Here is an 18,322-nt window from a genome sequence, read left to right as displayed (position 1 = left end):
TACTATCTGTCAATTGCATATATATACAATAAAGACCATTTGTTTAGTCAAGTCAATAAAGTCTAAGAGGCACCACAACAAAGATCACCATTGAAAATATTTGATATGACAGAAAGTGAGATTACATTGTGGTCAAGTCATAAACTGGCACAACTACTGTGGGACCAGTTTAGCTCTCACACAAAATTGTCAATGCACATAAGAAGCAATGAGTCATTCCTTCCTTGTGGTAAGACCAAAGTAAATGCATCCCTCTGGGAGGAATGTTTTATATCATATATTGTTTATAAGAAAGTCTTAAAGTTCATTAGTGAAGGCATGCAACCAATTATAGGCTGTTCATACTGTATACTTACAGCTAACCACATTTATGACATACTGTGCGCAGCCAACACTTATGTCTCTGCAGTTCCAGTGGCCTTTTAAAATGGCATAAATCATGCATTTAGAGGCACACATTTCTGACGTATCAAATGGAAGAAATAAGAACATGTATACCACAAAAGATTTAATCACTGGGAAAAAAAACTGGTAATAATTTAACATATGACTCAGAAAAGGCTGCTCAGTGGGGCAGTGGGTAGCACTGCTTCCTTGCAGATAGGAGGTTTTGGGTTCAATTCCTGGCCGAGGGTATTTCTGCATTGAGTTTGCAAGTTCTCCCTGAGCATGTGTGGGTTGTCTCTGGGTACCCCAGCTTCATCCCAAAGTCCAAAAACATGACATGTTAGGTGAATTGGCTTCTCTAAATTCTCCTTATGTGTGCATGAATGGTTGTTTGTCCTGTTTGCCTCTGTGTTACCCTGCGATTGACTGGCGACCTGTTGAGGGTGTACCCCACCTCTCGCCCATAGACAGCTGGAGATAGGCACCAGCACCCGTCGCAACCCCACTTGGGATAAGTATGATGAAAATGGGTGGAGAAAAGTGACCTCTTAGTTTCATTAAAGTTCTGCCCCTTACCTGAATGTTCTGAAAATGTGCCTATTTCAAGACATGTAAAAGGTGCCTTCTTTATTAGCATTGAAGATCCTTTTATATGTTTTTTTTTCATTAGCATTTGCTGTTGCTCTAAAGCATCTTCAGAATCTGACCAGATGACCCTGTTACATCTGGCCATCCCTTTTCACTTTGGCTGGCTTCCAATTCAGTTGTATATTAATAAAAAATCCCCATGTCTTGCTACAGTATAAATCCTTGCAAGTTCTTGCCTCACTGTCTACCTCCACACCCAGCAACCTTTCACACCGTCTAGACTCTTATACACATCATTTATTCTCCACCAATCAACATCTGAGGGTAGTGAATTAGTTTATTGATAATAAAGCACATAAAAGGATTTGGAACTGCCAATAAAGGCACATGGAGTTATTTCAAAGAGGAACTCTGATTTTTAGAAGCTTTGGCACACTGACTTAAACTTAAATAAATCCTTTAGCTGAAAAAAAAAGGGAGATTTGTTCAAGTTTTGGTTACGATACAGAACATTCCTGAAAAGAAAGATTAGACTCAATTTGGACTCAGAAAATAGTAAGAGGAAGAGGAGGAGGAGGATGTGAAGGAGGAATGATCCTTGATGTTTAAACTATTTAACCTACTTGTTCTTCAGCCAAAAATGTCTTCTGGCAACTATCTGCACACACCATGTCGGATTTTTTTTTTTTTTTTACTGATCTCTTCTTCAGACCTGCATATCGTTTTGTTATTTATATCTTTTTTATTTTGTTTTTTATAAATAACTCAGCTTTGTTTCATAAAAACTGTCATATTTATGTCACAACTTTTTTTGGAAACTATTGATGGACAAATAGCATCTAAAAGTTTATCTGTTGACATATTTTCCTCTATACTAGTGGTTGCTTTTACATTGCATATGCTATATTTGTAACCCTTTAAACATCTAATATAACAAATACAATGCATTATTGTGATGAAATATCATGAAAATGAAGAAATAAAACTGCTACAATTACCTTTTGCATACAAACCTTTAAAGTAATAATTTGCTGAAGTATCCTTTGATTTAATTTAAGCACAAATTTAATGAAAGCTTAATTTTAAGGAAGGAAAATACTCACAGGTTCTCCTGGGAGACCAGAAGGACCAAAAAAGCCTTTTTGTCCCTGTGGATAGAAAACAAATCTTCAGGTGTTTGCAAGTCTGAATTATTTCTATATTTTCTTACAAAACTATCTGTACTTTTGAGGCAAAATGTGTGAGAAGACAAAAACATTCTGATCAACCCTTTCCCCCATGTTAAAATTAATCAAAAAAAGACGCACATTGGTTTTCATTCTAACTTCTTCAAGAAGTATTTTACATAAACACTGACTAAACCATCAAACCAGAGACCTGGGATTTGATATGTAATAATTTGAACTTCATTTTGCAGAGACGTGTCTAATATCACCTTAGTTCTGTTACCCAAAAAACATTAAAAGGCATAGAAAATACAATTGTACTACATGACAGCCTTTTTAAAACTGTCATGCAGTATAGAATCATGCTTTCATCTTACCATTTTTCCTCATGTTCGTGCTGCAATAGGGTATCAGTAAAAGGAAACCAAATTCATTAAGGTTTGTGTTCATCAGTGAAACATGAAATGACATCAAGTTTCCAATGTAAAATATAAACATTGCTCTTTGGTACCAAATAATTGATCCCCAAGAATAAAAGGTGAGATTAATTTACAAGGCTGCTAAGGTAAGACTGATTTAATAGCTGCTAAAGCAATAAACCACTTTAGCAGTGATGACTGCAAAGCCATGAATAAAGCTGTTACTATTTAGACACAATAGTTTTACAGGCTACTTATTCATAGCAGCTCATCTACTGGTCTTCTGTTGTTCAATAACTGCCACCTCTATACTCTGTTTAAAATTAATAAAGCCGATAAACCAATTAGGCAGTAACACCTGACACCCAGAAGGATATTTAATGGTCACCTTCACACTCTGTGAACTCCAATGAGTCTACCAGCTGGTTATAAAATATATTAATCTTCTCCTAATCAAGGCTCACAGAAGCAAAGATAGAGATGTGAAATGATCTCTTGTGAGGAATGAGCATGCCTGTCTTCTCAAGTATGACGATATTAGCCGCCAGCTGTGTCAGCCTGTCGGCAGCAGATCCAGTAAACAACAGGCGGCAAAAGGCTGAAGGAGTGGTATCAGTGTAAACAGTAATGTCACACAAAGCTTAGACTCTTGTTAGCAGGGTTTACTAACAAGGATTACACTCTGACACAAATGTACTGAGCATACAGTACGTCTCTGTATGGGTTGTAAAGCAGGCCTCGGATTTAACAAGTGTTTGACTCAACGCTGGCAGATGCAAACGTTGGAAACGTTTAAATAAATTTAGTAACAGGGATGATGGGATGAATATCCCGACCATCATTGGTGCACATTGGTTGAGCAGTTTAACTTAAACATGCAAGGGAAAAAACTCTCAAAGCGCATCTGTTGTAAAAAGGGATTCAATGTGACACGCTATAAAATATGTATTGCGGTTTTTCATTCGATTGAATCTATTTGAAGTGCTTACCAGCAATTAGATAAAGCATATTTCATATAAATAGCATGTTTCATGGGGGCTCTGCACCTGCCATTGCTGAGTCTCTGTAGAGAGATTTTAGCCATTCATGCACATGCAAATGGTACAAGTGGAGCCTCCCAAGCCAGAAAAGATGGAAGGTCAGGAAGAGATATTAATTTTTAAAGAATTATTGTTATTCCAATATCATTTGCATAAATATTGCAGAGGTTTGACTGCAGTATTCGCTTGTTTGGTTCATACATTCATGCTCTCTGGCAATGGTTGGTGATGGGGTTTTGTCAGAGCAGCAGTAATTGTTTTAAAAGGGTTCAGTTAAGCCTTTATTCTTTTATGTAGTTATACATGGAGAGTCCGCAGGGAATGGGGCTAAAGGCGGAGTAGAACCTGGACAGATTACCAGGACATGCCAGGGCAGTGTAGTACTCAAAACCATATACCACACACTTTCTACTCACTTAAAAAACAGAAAGGCCATTTAATCTAACATGCATATTTTCAGACTGTGGGAGGAAGCTGGAGTATTCACAGACAACATGCAGACTCAAAGCAGGAAGACCCCAGGCCAGGATCAGAACTCAGAGCATTTTATCTGCAAGGCAAGCATGTTCCCCCTTGCCCTCCATCTTTCTTATTATTAATATAATTGCTACACTGTTTTAAGAGCTAAAATAATCAGTTTAGTATTTCTTTTTTAATCACATCATCATTGTGACATTCACCATAAGTTTTGCATATTCAGTTTTTCTTATTCACCAGGTCTAATAAACTGTTGAATATATATGTATTAGAGTAAACTTGGAAATGCACTGATATTTCCAAACTCCTTGTGTAAAACTGTGACCAGGTACAAGTGACAAAATATAAATATATATCACACATGCTTTGCAGATGACAGGCTAGTATATGAGTTTCACTTTAAAATCATTTTTCTTTATGGGTGGAAAACAATCTTTTTTGGAAACTTTTTAAAATGATGTTATACAGGCAAGCCATAAAGTCACGTTCAGACCATATGTCAGTTCACCAGCTGATCTAAATGATGAACTACATTACTATTTACTCAGCTGATCCAATTCATCACATTCAACACGCACACCACATGTAGGGGAGTTTCTATAAGCTGCAAGCTGTTCTAGTCTGCTGTCATTGCTGCCAAATGCTGCGCAGAAAAGGGCAGCATATGTTGGGCATACATAGTGTGCATAAGAGAAAAGGAAGCCCAGAAACACTCATACCACCAACCTTTATTCTCTCCATATGGTTGTCTTAGAAAATCATCTTGAAAGGTTGAAGTCTCACAAAGAGAGAGGTCATTTTAATTTCAGTTACTCACTGAAAAAAATATGTTTAACAAAAATCCATCAATAAAATACAATTGCAGCAATATAAAACACAAAATATAGCCAAAACATAGAGCAAGTAAGAGCATAAAAAAACTTGGCTTCCTTTTCCTTTCTACAAGGATAATGTGTCCCTCCTAAAACAAGTCCTTGAACTGAGATGCTGTGGGCCCATTTTTGCAGCTGCATGACCATTTCTCCTTGATCCCCAAAAGGAAAGAGGCGCTGCAATTCATTGAAATTTAAGAACAAGGTCGAAACAAAGAATTTAGCCTGAATCTTACAAAAGAGCTTGCAACTAATTCCACATAGTCCTCACAATGAATTATCCGGAAAACACTTTCTGTTCTTTCTGAGATGTAGCAAATTTTTTTTTTTCTAAGATATAAAGTATGTTTTTATGCAAACGCGAGGAAGGAACGGAATAGAAAATTGCAGGAGCTTTTTAGTACAACGTAACATACAGGAAATAGTAGGTTGCATCAGTGCGTACAGTACCATACCAACTTTTTCATACATCTGTAACCTATAGGAATTTTGAACATTGCAACTTCAAACTTACTTTAAAGAGCAATAAATGATGCCCTAAATTAGATTATGTATTGACCCCTGCCTTAGGAGTATCTATGTGATGATCTTTACACTGATGACTGTACTAATTATTAATTTCATTCACCTGCTAGCTCCGCTCAGCTTCTCATTATCGTTCATCTGATCCATCTGCTTTAGCCTTTATTTAACCAGTCCTCAAACCAGTCAAACCAGAATTATCAGTGCCAGATTATTCCTGAGCCTTTGGTGAGAGTATCTCTAGCGTACCTTAGTGTTACTGATTGCCGGATCCTGACATGTTCTGCCTTTGGACCTCTGAAACAGCCTTTCCCTGTTCTAATCTGTCTGCTCAGTCCTGATCTCCTGCCTGTCTTCCAACCTCTTGGACTTCAGCTTCTGGGACACTCTGGGCAGCATGCACCACATCTTGTTGGCAGCCAACCGGCTGGAAACAACCTCGTCTGAACTTTAAGACTAGGTTAGTGACTCACAGATTTATTATCATCCACCAGATTGATATGGTCACTAACCTGTGTTTCTGTCTTAGACGCCCTGGCTTTTCACTGCGAATTTGTTTTTTAATAACCGTTTTTGAAATATCAGAGTCTGTCTACCTCGAAAACTGGGTCCTTGGTTCTGAGCCTTGACAGGATTCGTTTATCATAGAATCAGGTTTTCTGACCATTGTAATTACTTCTAAGATATCAAAGAAAAAGTGAATGATATTTAAGATATCTGAAATGATATTATGACTAGTGAAAATAAAAATTCAAGATATCAATCAATCACATTTTGGAGAATCAAAATGCCTTTTGAGATATCTCAAATAGCATTGCCTGATTTATCATTTGAAGTTTCACAAATCTAAAATTATAATTAATATATCTAAAAGTTAATTTTGATTTGTCAAAACTATATATTTTGATATCTGAATTACGAAATAACCCCCTAGTGCTGTCACTGAGCTACATAACAGGTGCCTTCAGTATTTAGGGCGGCTACAATGGTGCTGGCTCTTCTTGAAAAAGTTGTTTGAAAATGTTACAACATAGAAAAACCTCAGCAATATGGGATGTGCGGCAATCAATAACTTTGTTATCCCAAAAGCTGCTTCAGAAATATGTGGTGAATGGCTGCAGGGATGTTAGTTTGAATCCGGATATTCAAACTCCGCAGAGTTAGCAGCGCCTATCTCACAGTCGATCTGATTCAGGAGCAGAAAATGTGAAAATCAAGCTATTACACATACGAATCCTCTCTACGCATTTGCAGATCTCACACGACAGAAGTGTAGCAATAATCAGGTGTGTAAAGAGAGCCAACCGAGAAACTGCTTGACTTGTAAACGATGATTTGTCTATGTTTCTGGGTGTTGAAGCAAAAATTCGTCAGACTTAAGTGACTCTGTGTTTACAGACTGATTTAAACATTTGTAGATCTTAGTACACATTTGTGGAAACTTTACAAATTTGCAAATCAATTATACACAAGTTATTTCACACATTTGCAGACACTTTTACAGACAGACAAATCTCCTTACACATACAGTAGTCAAATCCTACTGCACACACACAAATCTAGGTACAGACACAAAACTCTCCACAAACATTGGAAAATGCTCCCATCGCAAAGAATGTCAAATTTGAAAGAAATATATATGGTGAAAAGATTTCCAAAAACCAGGTGGGAGATATCCCACGTGACAAAAGGAAATACTTTATGGCTGAGATGCAGAACATTATATGTGAAAGATAACAATCACTGCTCCTCATTTATATTTCTTCACATGTTAATTTAAAAATTAAACATTAAACAAAGACACTTGCTCTGAGTTTCACCTTCCAACATGAACCTTAAAAATAGAGCTACTCTTGTGTGGTTAAAAACCAAGCATGATACAGATTTAAATGGACCAGTTAAAGTCCACGAGGGATTGGATTTAAAATCTATGGCAACACTTAAGCTGATGAAGACACAACCAAATCTGACTTTCTCTAGATGCAGAGATGGCAGATATAGGTGTCATAATGGCTGATCACACAAAGCTCCATTACAATCCAATGGGGTTCAAATTCAATGTGCAAGAGGTTTACGGTACTGTACAGTATGTCACTATAAATCAGGACTAAGCAACCCTGCTGCCGCCAGCAAGCTGAGACAGCTGCTCCTTCTCCCTGCTTAGCGCAGGAGAAATACACTACAGCTTTAAGACAAATAATGCATTATTTTACAGACATTTTAGTTTTTATTTTGACACAAGACCCAGTCCCAAGACACAGCCCTCTCCCTGTTTTCTTACATAAATCAATCCGCAAACACAGCTTTGACTCTGCAAACCTGAGGCAGGACAAAAAAAAAAGAAAAAAGAAGAATCTGCACGTCATGAAAAATAGTTTTATTTCCGTCTGCCAAAATATAAAGCTGGTTGTATAAAGGGCTCACTGATCCAGAACTTGTAATGCTCTCCGCAGTGTTAGGATTTTACACAGACACTCCACCCCCCCCAAGTCTCTTCCTATTTTATAACTCAGAAAACTGAATGACTCTTAGGCAACCTTCTCGTTGTATCATTACACATTTCCCATAGCGAGGAAAGACTTGTCCTGGCACTGAGCCCATTTCTGAGAAGAAAACTCAGCATAAGAGGTCTATCAAGCTGCAGTAGGTCAAAGTTTTACTGGCTGCTTGGACAGCTAGAAAGCATATGCTTGAGTTTTATCTGCATCTTTTGGGTTTTCAGCAGTATTTTATGGGGGACTGTCTGTGCTTGAGAATGATTAAATAGAGAAAATACTGAGAGAGAAAACAGCTGCAAGGAAGGAGATACCTGATGGCCTTGCACAGCACGGAGTGGATCTGCTTTGTTTTAATTAGCTGGAAAAGACACTGTGTTGTAATACTCTGAATGGCTGTCAGCTAGTTCTTGTGCAAGATGAATTCTTGCAAGCTAATGCAGAACAGCAACCAGGAGAATATAAACCATTCCTCATCAATCTATGTTTAGATATATAAACATATGTGATGAAGAACATTAGCATTAGTTGTACTTAGAGAAAGTTTCTCTGTAAAAAAAAATAAGTTAATGACAAAGGTTTTCTCATCTTGCCAGTCTTTTTGTTTTAATTAGCACAATACAGCAACCAAATTCCTCACCCCACAATAACCTTTGTTTATTATTTGCGTCTGTCTTCTCCAGGGTAGTTTCTGACAGAAACTAAACCACAATTAAAAAGAAGTTAACTTTTCCAATAATATTTTATGCTGTTTTTCCAGACATCAGCATTCCCCTCTACTCAAATTGTTCCCTCTCATATTATGTGCAAAGAGGAATTCTTGCAAGCTGACGCCACTATGAATTGTATTGTATTATGTATTGTAACAAACTCTTTATTTCATTCTTGGGTCTACTGGCTAAGAACCCTAACTGCCTAAATAGTTCTAGGCCTTCAAAAAGTTTAAGAGATAAAGTAAGTAAAACAGGACATAGAAAGAATTAAAAGAATGTTAGTAAAAAAAAAAAATTAAGGCTTTTCCAATATAACAATGAAGATCTACAAAAGGAGCAAGCTCCCTACTGTGTTTAAACTGCAGTGCTTATAAATGATAAATTCTGTCTAAAAATCAAGCAAGAGAAAACTGTTAAACTGGGATAAAAAGAGCCGAAAAGCATAAAGAGCAGTCCAGTCTTTCCCTGTAAAGAAATTAATCAAAATGACCAAAATTATTATTAAATTATTAACAATCAAACAATACGATTTACTTAGTATCTTTGTAGCTTTGTTGTCTTTCACAACAGTGAAAAAAAAAACATTTGTTCAAACCAAATTGGACCAAATATTCTTCATCATTGACAAATGTACTTGTTATGTCTATTACAAGTTGTTTAAGTTGGCTCCATCTTAAATTAGGAAAAGTGTACTCTGGAATTTTAAAAACACCATTGTTATACCCTTAAGTTAATCCGAAGCATCTTATTAAGATGTTATTTTATTAAGTCCTAGAATGAGCTAAGTTTTCTGATGCAAATCTTGCTTGTCCACAATACATTTTTATTCTTTAACAAAAAGTAAAAAAATATGTGTATAAACAATGATTATTGTTTTTTTTGTTTGTTTTTTTCCTTTACAGTGTTATGTAACAGGTCTTTTAGGTGGAAGTGTCTTGAGGTTTAATTTGTTAACTGGAAATGCAGCCCTATTCAACTTTATAGGAACTTTCTGTGCCTTTGAATAACCTGAAAAAAGAAAATACTGAGATCAAAAGCATGTGCAAACAAAGAGATATATGTTAATCTGAAACACAGCAAAGATACTTTGTCTTGTTTTAAATAACTTAAGTCGAAAAAATAAATGCATTATAATACCCTGTTATGTTAAGGGGTTTTATTTAATAATTAAGGGTTTTGTTTTGTTTGGGGGGCCAATTAACTGCCTAAATGTAAGACTTTAAAGACCTGTTGTTCTAACACTGAATGAGAACAGGACATGAAAAAAATATGGTGATAAACTGGGGACATTTTGGATAAATTCATTCTTGTATTTATAGAAGTAATTAAGAATTAGAATACTGGCAGTCGGGAAAGCAAAGAATTACAGTTGTAAAAATTTAGCTCTTGCTTTTCCAAATTAAAACTGAATTTGAAAATGAAATCACACAGATTTCAACCTTAATTTTATGGTGGTTTATACTTACCTCAAAACATTTTTTTAAGTTAGTTTGGCAACTTTGGCCCAGCTGCTTGACCTGTATGAGCCACAAGAGCATTAAGCTCATCCAGCCAGATGTTCTCACTGTAGCTGAAATCTAAATGTAAGCACAGAGGGGATCGGGCTTTTGCAGCAGATGCCCAATAGACTCTGGAACAACCTGTAAATTGATATTCCCCCTGCAAAGTCAAACCAGTCTCTTAAATCCTTCCAGCAACCTCACCCTCCTTTTAAAATCAACGTTTCATGTGACTTATTATATCATTGACTCCTACTAGGCTTTATATATTTATAGTCTCTTTTTTAAGTTTGTTTTAGCCAACTTTATCTTATGCATTTGTTCGTACCAAGTATTTTGTTCATTTTAACTCTCTTGCACTTTAAAAAACTTTATCCTGTTTTAGGTTCTGATCTTTAGAAGGTCCCAGATTAAATAAAACATAACTGTCAGGTCTTATGCCAATCAGCAGACAAAAAAAAAAAATCTCATGTTTTATGTTTTTTTTAATATATTTTTTATATTTAACTTGAATGTTATCAATTTCATCATCATATGTGTTCGGGTTAGTTATGAATTAATTTTAATTTCTGTTGTCGGAATTTAAGATAGGCTACCTCTTTCATGTGATCTATAAAAATATAAATTTTATATATATATATATATATATATATATATATATATATATATATATATATATATATATATATATATATATATATATAAAATCTTTATAAACCTTATCTCAAGGATTTTGAACCTCATCCTTCTTTTGTGGCTATTCTCAAACTGCTTTTATACAGTGGTGTCAAAAGTACACACATTTGTTACTTAAGTAGAAGTATAGATACTGCAGTTTAAAAACACTCTGGTAAAAGTTGAAGTATCAACTTGACCTCTTTACTCAAGTAAATGTGAAAAAGTATGTGCTCCAAAAACTACTTAAAGTATAAAAGTATAAAGTAACCTTTAAAAGAAAAAGCAAGATGCCACTATAAGAATTTAAAGCTCGATTTTAAAAGTATTTCGAAAAATTCTTTGAGATGGGGCCAAGAGGTGTTGAGGGAGGTGTTGTTGGTCTCCGTCTCCGTCTCCCGATACGCTCTCACCTGTTTAGACCTTTCAGACATTTCAACATCTTTTTCTGAATCTGTCATTGTAGCATGGCATAGACATTTTGCGTTTGCAGTTTGAAGAACACCTGCTTGCTTCCGATGATTTCCTTTAGCTAACCAATGAGAGTTTGCGTTATGACTCATCCAATTACACTAGTTTACACTAGATGTGGATGGCGCCAATGATCTGCATTGGATGGCGCACATGACGTGAAATAAATATTCATAAACATTAAACCGAAGCAAAAAATAACGAGTAACGTTTGTTTTAAAAATATAAGGATTTGAAAGTACAGCTACTTGTGTGAAAATATAATGAGTAGAAGACAGAAGTAGGAAGAAAAATAAGTACTGGAGTAAAGTATAGATACGTAAAAAGTATTTGTACTTTGTTACTTGGCACCTCTGCTTTTAGAACATGCAATCTACTCATTTTAATGGGTAGAAAAAAAAACCTTTTGCATGTTTAAACATTTTCACAGGAATCTTTGTAGCTCAACCTCTACAAACTTTTTGCATGCACTTAAAAAACACTTTTTGCATGCCGTAAAAAAAAATAGCTTAAACATGCAATTTAGCATCCCTTATGTGGAATCTTTGACAACCAGGCCTTAAATGTGCTGTAGAAATAAAAATGGATTTAACATTAAGCTACTGGGATGATCTAACTATCCTTTTTTTTACTTCAGGAAAAAAAACTTTTTTACTTCAGTATGAACTTGAACATGGTGCAACACCTTTTGCATCATGTCTCTCCTACACTGTTTACATTTTGATCACTGCTGCACTTCATAAATGGAATTTTTCATTTCGCTGCTAAGCTGCTCATTCACTGTCGAAAAGCTTTATGTATAAAAATTTAATTTACTATACACTCTGTGTACACAAAATGAAAAGGTTTTGTCTAAGTCTAAGTATGAAACCATTCTATAGAAAGTTAAGCAAAAAAAAAAGAACATTTCGCTAGACCAATCCAATTAGTATATAAATGAAAGAGAAAACTTTTGTTTTTCCTTCAATGCATGGTAGAAAATCCAAAAGGCATCTCCCCTACTGACATTAGTAATAAATGCGAGGGCTTGGGAAATGGCCAGAAATAAAATGAACAAGTCCCTGGAGAAAACACAAGGGTGTTAAGTATTTTACATCATCAGCAGGATCACATCAAACCACCTAAACCTGTTCCAAACTGTTCCTACAACTCAGAGGACAGCCCGTAAAATTAGAAGTGACATCACAAATCCTGTTTGAACTCTTTACCAGGGTGAACCTTCATGTTATGTTTCTTCAGCTGCCACACAAGCTAAACAAAACCTCTGAACTCCACAGTTTGGCATTGCATGTTCGACATCTTTGACAGAAATTCAAATGATAGATTGTAAGAGATCTATCATAACTTTAACCCTTTAACTCCCTGGTCAAGCAAATAATAGCCCTTTTGCTCAGTGAAATGCCGGTTGAGGTTAAGATTAGTTAACTTTTTTTTTCTTACCTTTCGTCCATCTTGCCCAGGTGGCCCAGGAGGCCCAATAATGCCAGTTTCTCCCTGAAGAAATCAATCAGTCATGTTAAACCAACCTAGAATGTGACAGAGCCATATCAAACAAGCTTTTTTAAGATGATACTGATGCTTACTTCTTGTCCTTTCAGCGCTTGACCAGGCGGCATCCCAGGATCTCCTTTTTGTCCCTAAGAAAGTGGAAAAAATCTGAATAAATTTGTTTTCAAAATGTGGGAAAAAAAACTCCTAAAACAGCAGACAGTGTTGATTGAGATTTCTCTGAGCTAAAAAAAAAATAAAAAATTTCTTCAGACAAGGAACATAAAGCTTGCTGTTTACATCCTATTTACACAATTATAGAGTGATAAGTCTATTCCATTCATTGGGGGAGTTCTGAGGTTGTATTTACACAAATGAGCAGTCAGTTTATCCCTTCCTGTAACTCAGTTTACAACAAGCCAGCAAGAAGTGATGGGGAGTAATTGTCTACATTCTTCTCCCTTTTCGGGCAGTGAGAATGATGTTCAAGCAGTCTGGGTCAGCGTTAAGGTCACGTGTTTCTCTGGAAGGACACACTTTTTAATCTGGGCAATTACAACACAACAGCTCAGAGGAGGACTAGATCATTTCCTGTATGGGAGCTTATCTCACACAGAAACATGAATAAAATATTACAGGAGTGAGTTAGCTGGACTGAAATCACACAACTGACTGCAGATGTTCTGGTACAGTTTATGTGATAAACTGGGGGAGTAGGGGAGAAATTCATCATCCTGTACTGTGATGAATTTCACACAGACCTGCAGTTAAAGCCGGTCATCAGTGGGTCATCTTTAGCTGATAAAATGAATGCAAACATGGCGATTTACAGCAAATAAGCCCATCTAAATGTGCCTACATTTTTGTCATGCAGCTGTCTTTGTGGAAATATGTTCAGAGACCAGGCAAAGCAATCACACATGAGAGTGCCTTGCAAAAGTATGTACACCCCTTGAATGTTTTCACATTCTGTAGAGCTAAAATTACCGATGTCGGGGTTTTACTGTGGGATTTTTTAAAAAGTCGAATCAAAATGGCCCATGCTATTATGTAGCTGCTAAGTACAAGAAAAATAATAAATGGTTTATATTTTTGTCAACAAAACCAATACTAATATAAAATGCTTCAATTCTCAACTTCCTTTACATGTTCGCCATGAAAAGCACAATATAACAAACTACTTTCCTAGATTCTCATTAGTGTAACTTTTCAGGTTTCATAGTGAGGTTTCATAAGGGACATATGAGAAAAACTCTCCATCCACTTTATACATACCTAACACACATTAAATCTCATAAAAAAAATGTAAATGCCAAGTTTTAACAAAAACAAAATTGGAAAAATGTAAGATAGTTTTGAATGTCTTATGTATTGAACCCTAATATCCCATCTAAAATTGTATTCTTTTTCCTGAACATAACCTGTATTTCAGCCTTGGTTAATGTACATATTCAATTTATTTTTACAGTGCATTTATACATTTATACAACTTATTCCAGGCTGCCTTGCAGTAAGAGGGTTCCAGGTTCGATTCCCAGCCCGAGATCTTTCTGCATAGAGTTTACATGTTCATCCTGAGCATGCGTGGGTTCTCTCTGGGTACCCCTGTGCGTCCACAGACAGCTGGAGAGCACCAGCACCCCTCGTGACCCCGCTTGGGATAAGTAGGGGGAAAATGGATGGATGGAAAACTTACTGTATTACATTTTTTTGTCAAATTACAGTGTTAGTTGACAAGCTGTATGCATCAAAATTTCGCTTTGTATACACTCTGTGAATGCAAGATGACAATAAACTTTGTCTAAGTCTTAGTAACTAATTTAATTATATGGCAATTGTGCATAAAAATACAATGCAAAGTAGCAATGAATTTTCATAAATTTAAACAAACAAAATTCACCTTTCTGAAAACGTAACTATGTTATAATGTTAATCTTTTATCTTGATTTAGTATGTCTGAGTATTCTTCATGAATTGAGACAAACAACAACATGCCAACTTCCTCCAATCAGTGAGTGGTGATGTGATGCAGAGAGTGATCATTTGGTTCATAAATATGGATTTGACCTGCAAGAAGTCTCAGACTGTTTAATCTTCCTAAAGAAATGCCTTATCACCAGAAATGGCTTGTTGTGTAGAAAAATCCAACTGTGCATTTCATGACTTATGATTAGAAGGTGCCTGCTTTGTTAAAAAGGCTTATCTTGTGTGTAACTTTGTTTCAAACTTAAACACAGCTCAGCTGTAAAGAGCCCATCAGTTTCCAAAAGAACATTTTAGAACAAACAGCATTGTAAACACCATGAACTACAACAACCAAGCACTGGATAACATTCAGTTCAAAGCAGGATTAGGTTGTGGCAAAAACATTACTGAATGCTGTTTTTCATGCAGCATTATTTTATTATTTTACTATTATCTAAAGACGAAAAAAATATAAGGCTCAACTGCAAGTCATAGCCTTCCACCTAAGCTACACCTTGCAGTAAGACAATTTTTTCCTAAGAGGCTCATGGTAACAACCCAAGGTCTGAATACACAGGACTATAATTTTAAAGTCATTTTAATTATAGAAGCAGATTGCTGAACATGATTACATGAAATTTAGAGTGACAACTGGAAGATAAAGTTCAGGGTTAAAGTTCAACTCACTATATACTTTTTTTTGTGGGTTTATAAAGACAGAGCCATGTATCCAAGAAGACATTTTGCAGTTCAAGCTTTGCATGCAAACGGGACAAGCTAAACCCAAGGTTTTCATCCTGGCTCTAAGCAAATGCACATGTGAAAAATAGCAGCTCGTCCAGTTTAAGTAATACCAAATCGGCTTCCAGTTTTATTTTTCAATGTTGTAGAAAAAAATTAAAAGCAGAAATGTACTGATCAGAGTCAGTGTATATACAAGCTTCCAAAAGCAGATTTCCTTTTTTATGCAGGCTAAAATATGATGGAGCTAAAAATATTTACTTGTTGACAGAAGTGCTCAGCAATAACACAGACCAAGTTTAGATCTTTCAAATTATTTTGACAGAACAAATAAAATCATTTGTTTGTTTTTTTTATCTAAAGGAAACAAGGGATGTTTTTGAAGTCTCAGAAATTATACAAGTTATGATTAAAGTAAAAAATTGTTAATAACGTGGTGTAATCTCTTGATAATCAAATAGAAATAAAGTAAGGAAATAAAAGACATTTTAAAAGAGCAGAAAACGTCAAGAGATTTTGACCACAGGAACAGAAAGTGATCAAAAAAATCTCACATAAACACAGAACGACGAGAAGAAGCAAAGCACAAGGAAGTTGCTTCATTAATTCTTGTATTTATAAAATCTAGCTTATAATAGTTATTTATTCTGGATATGCAAATGTGCAAATAAATTATAGAATGTAACGGTAAAAAATTTTATATAACATTTTTTTTTGGTTGTAACAAACCTTCACTGCCCTCATTAAAAACTAATCCATTACAAATAGCTTTTTAAACTGCAGCACTATATTCTATAATAACTCTATAAAATCCCTATATATTTTTGAGGCACTGTAGCAGTTTGTATTTTAAAGTTGATCTAAGGGATTAGTCGCTTCTAATTGGAGCCTATAATCCATTTATAAATAAAAATGACATGATGCTGACAGACAATTTTCTTAGTCATTTTACAAGATAAAAAAGAACAAGGCATTGAAGTAGGTAGGTGCATAGAAAGATAGAAATAAATAAACATATCAATTTCTTAATCTCAAATCTGTAACAAAGCAGAAAGACCAATCTGTTTCTCCCACCATAGCAAAGATTATGTAAGACAGAACTGGAAAAAAATCTCTGAAGTGCACTGTCAGGTATTTCATTGTAAACATCGGCACAGCAAATGTTTAATTAGAGTGCCTAATTTAGAATTAAAGCTTCTGCTACAAAATATGAATTCCCACTAGGGAAAATATATTCTGATGTGCTCCCAGGTTTTGAATACTCTTCAAGTCAAGGTGTTTCCTTTCTGTGTGCACCATCTGACCTTCTATACACTGTGCTCAGATATCCCTTGGCTGCTCTCTGTGCAGAAGATACAGTTACATAAAGCTTATATTTTAAAATGTAAAAGAAAATTGCAGTTTTGAAGCAAGGGAACAACTTTTTTGTGAGCTTTGTCCACATGCAATTCACTGCAAGCTCAATACAAAATGTAATGATTCAAATAATAATAAGTTAATGTTTTATTAAAACAGAGAGAAAACTTTAGCCTAAATTTAATAGAAATCTCATTTTGTTAAGACTCTTTAAATTTTTACATTTAAACAGAAATGTCTGTACTACTCCTTACTTTCATAAAATGGGCTCATTACTTCTATGCGTATGGATGAGGACATGATATAGTAGAGGGAAAATCAAGAGCGTGGAGAGAAGCTGTCGGATAGGAAGTTTATTAGAGAAAAAAAACAAAGGCAACTTGTAGACAGGAGTTTGGGAAGACAATGGAATGGACTTGGAGTCCAAGACGTTCTCCATCCATGTCTGTATTTAAGAGAACTGTCCAATGTTGTCAGCTCCAAGAATAATGCAAGGTAAATGTGCTGTTTTTGTGCCAAACTAAAAGGCGGAGCTCCTGTTTTATGTTTTGTGTTGTTTCAAAAACAGTTTTTACCTTTGTACTTAAAGCATAACTCACCCCAAAAATTCAATTTTTGCATCTAACAAAATAAACTGGGCCGTTGGGGGTTTTTGTTGATAGTAATGTGAGCTCTTTTAGATTTTCATTTGAGATATTTTAGTTCTTTTAGTAATACTCACAAAGGCACCTCAGTGCTGTGAAGGCAGTTGGTTAGTATAGATAGTACATTTGACTGTTCCTATTGATTTAAAACGTATTTGGGATTTACACCTATGTCAGAGGTAGAGGCCAGCATTTGGGTATAAATACATCTAGCTCAGACATAAGCCTCCATAATAAGTCATGCTGTCCTCCAGTGCCTCAGCGTCACCGCCGTCAGGCATTGCTGAATGAGCGTTTGATGAAAGCAGCTCAAACTAATAAGGTTTTGGCCCACTTGGCTCCAAAAAGCCTCACTTAAGAGGTGGAATAAAGCTTCTTGTCCATCCTTTTCAGTCATGGCGGTAGTTTTGAAGGGGTGTGTTAAATCCCAACTGACTACCACTATTCCTTTCCTGCAGTAAGAACAGGGATATTTCTATAGGCCCTAACCTGCAGTTTGAATGAAGTTCTTTGCTTAACCCTTTTAGCATGCTTTGTGTTTCCACATTAAAGCTAAACTGAACATTTAGATGAAGACCTGAACTGCAAAGTTTCATAACTAACAAGATCGATGAAGAACGCAATTGTCCTCAATATGGCAGGCAGATGAGAGTGAGAATAAGAATCTGACAGGGAATAGAGACAAGCGGGGTAAAGCGTTTGAGTTGCTATGAAAGAATCTCAGGAGGAACAGAGATGAGTTAGGAGCAAGATATGGTAGTGATAAACTCTAAGGGCAATAGCAGCTAACAAAGAGACCAAACT

General features: G+C 35.7%; 1 protein-coding gene across 4 annotated transcripts in view; it reads right to left on the bottom strand.

The window, feature by feature from the left end:
- Window positions 1-18,322, bottom strand: part of col27a1b (collagen, type XXVII, alpha 1b) — a 119,033-nt gene that overhangs the window by 63,888 nt on the left and 36,823 nt on the right. For all 4 annotated transcript variants that reach the window (XM_038300398.1, XM_038300406.1, XM_038300418.1 and 1 more), the window contains exons 6-8: window positions 12,908-12,961; window positions 12,765-12,818; window positions 2,079-2,123 (exon numbers count right to left, since the gene is read on the bottom strand). In XM_038300398.1, the coding sequence (XP_038156326.1) occupies window positions 2,079-2,123; window positions 12,765-12,818; window positions 12,908-12,961 (153 nt within the window). The remainder of the gene's footprint in view (window positions 1-2,078; window positions 2,124-12,764; window positions 12,819-12,907; window positions 12,962-18,322) is intronic.

This window comes from Cyprinodon tularosa, unplaced genomic scaffold, assembly GCF_016077235.1.
Source record: "Cyprinodon tularosa strain WSP-4 unplaced genomic scaffold, ASM1607723v1 ctg112, whole genome shotgun sequence".
NCBI lineage: Eukaryota > Metazoa > Chordata > Actinopteri > Cyprinodontiformes > Cyprinodontidae > Cyprinodon > Cyprinodon tularosa.
This window is presented reverse-complemented; position numbering and strand designations above follow the sequence as displayed.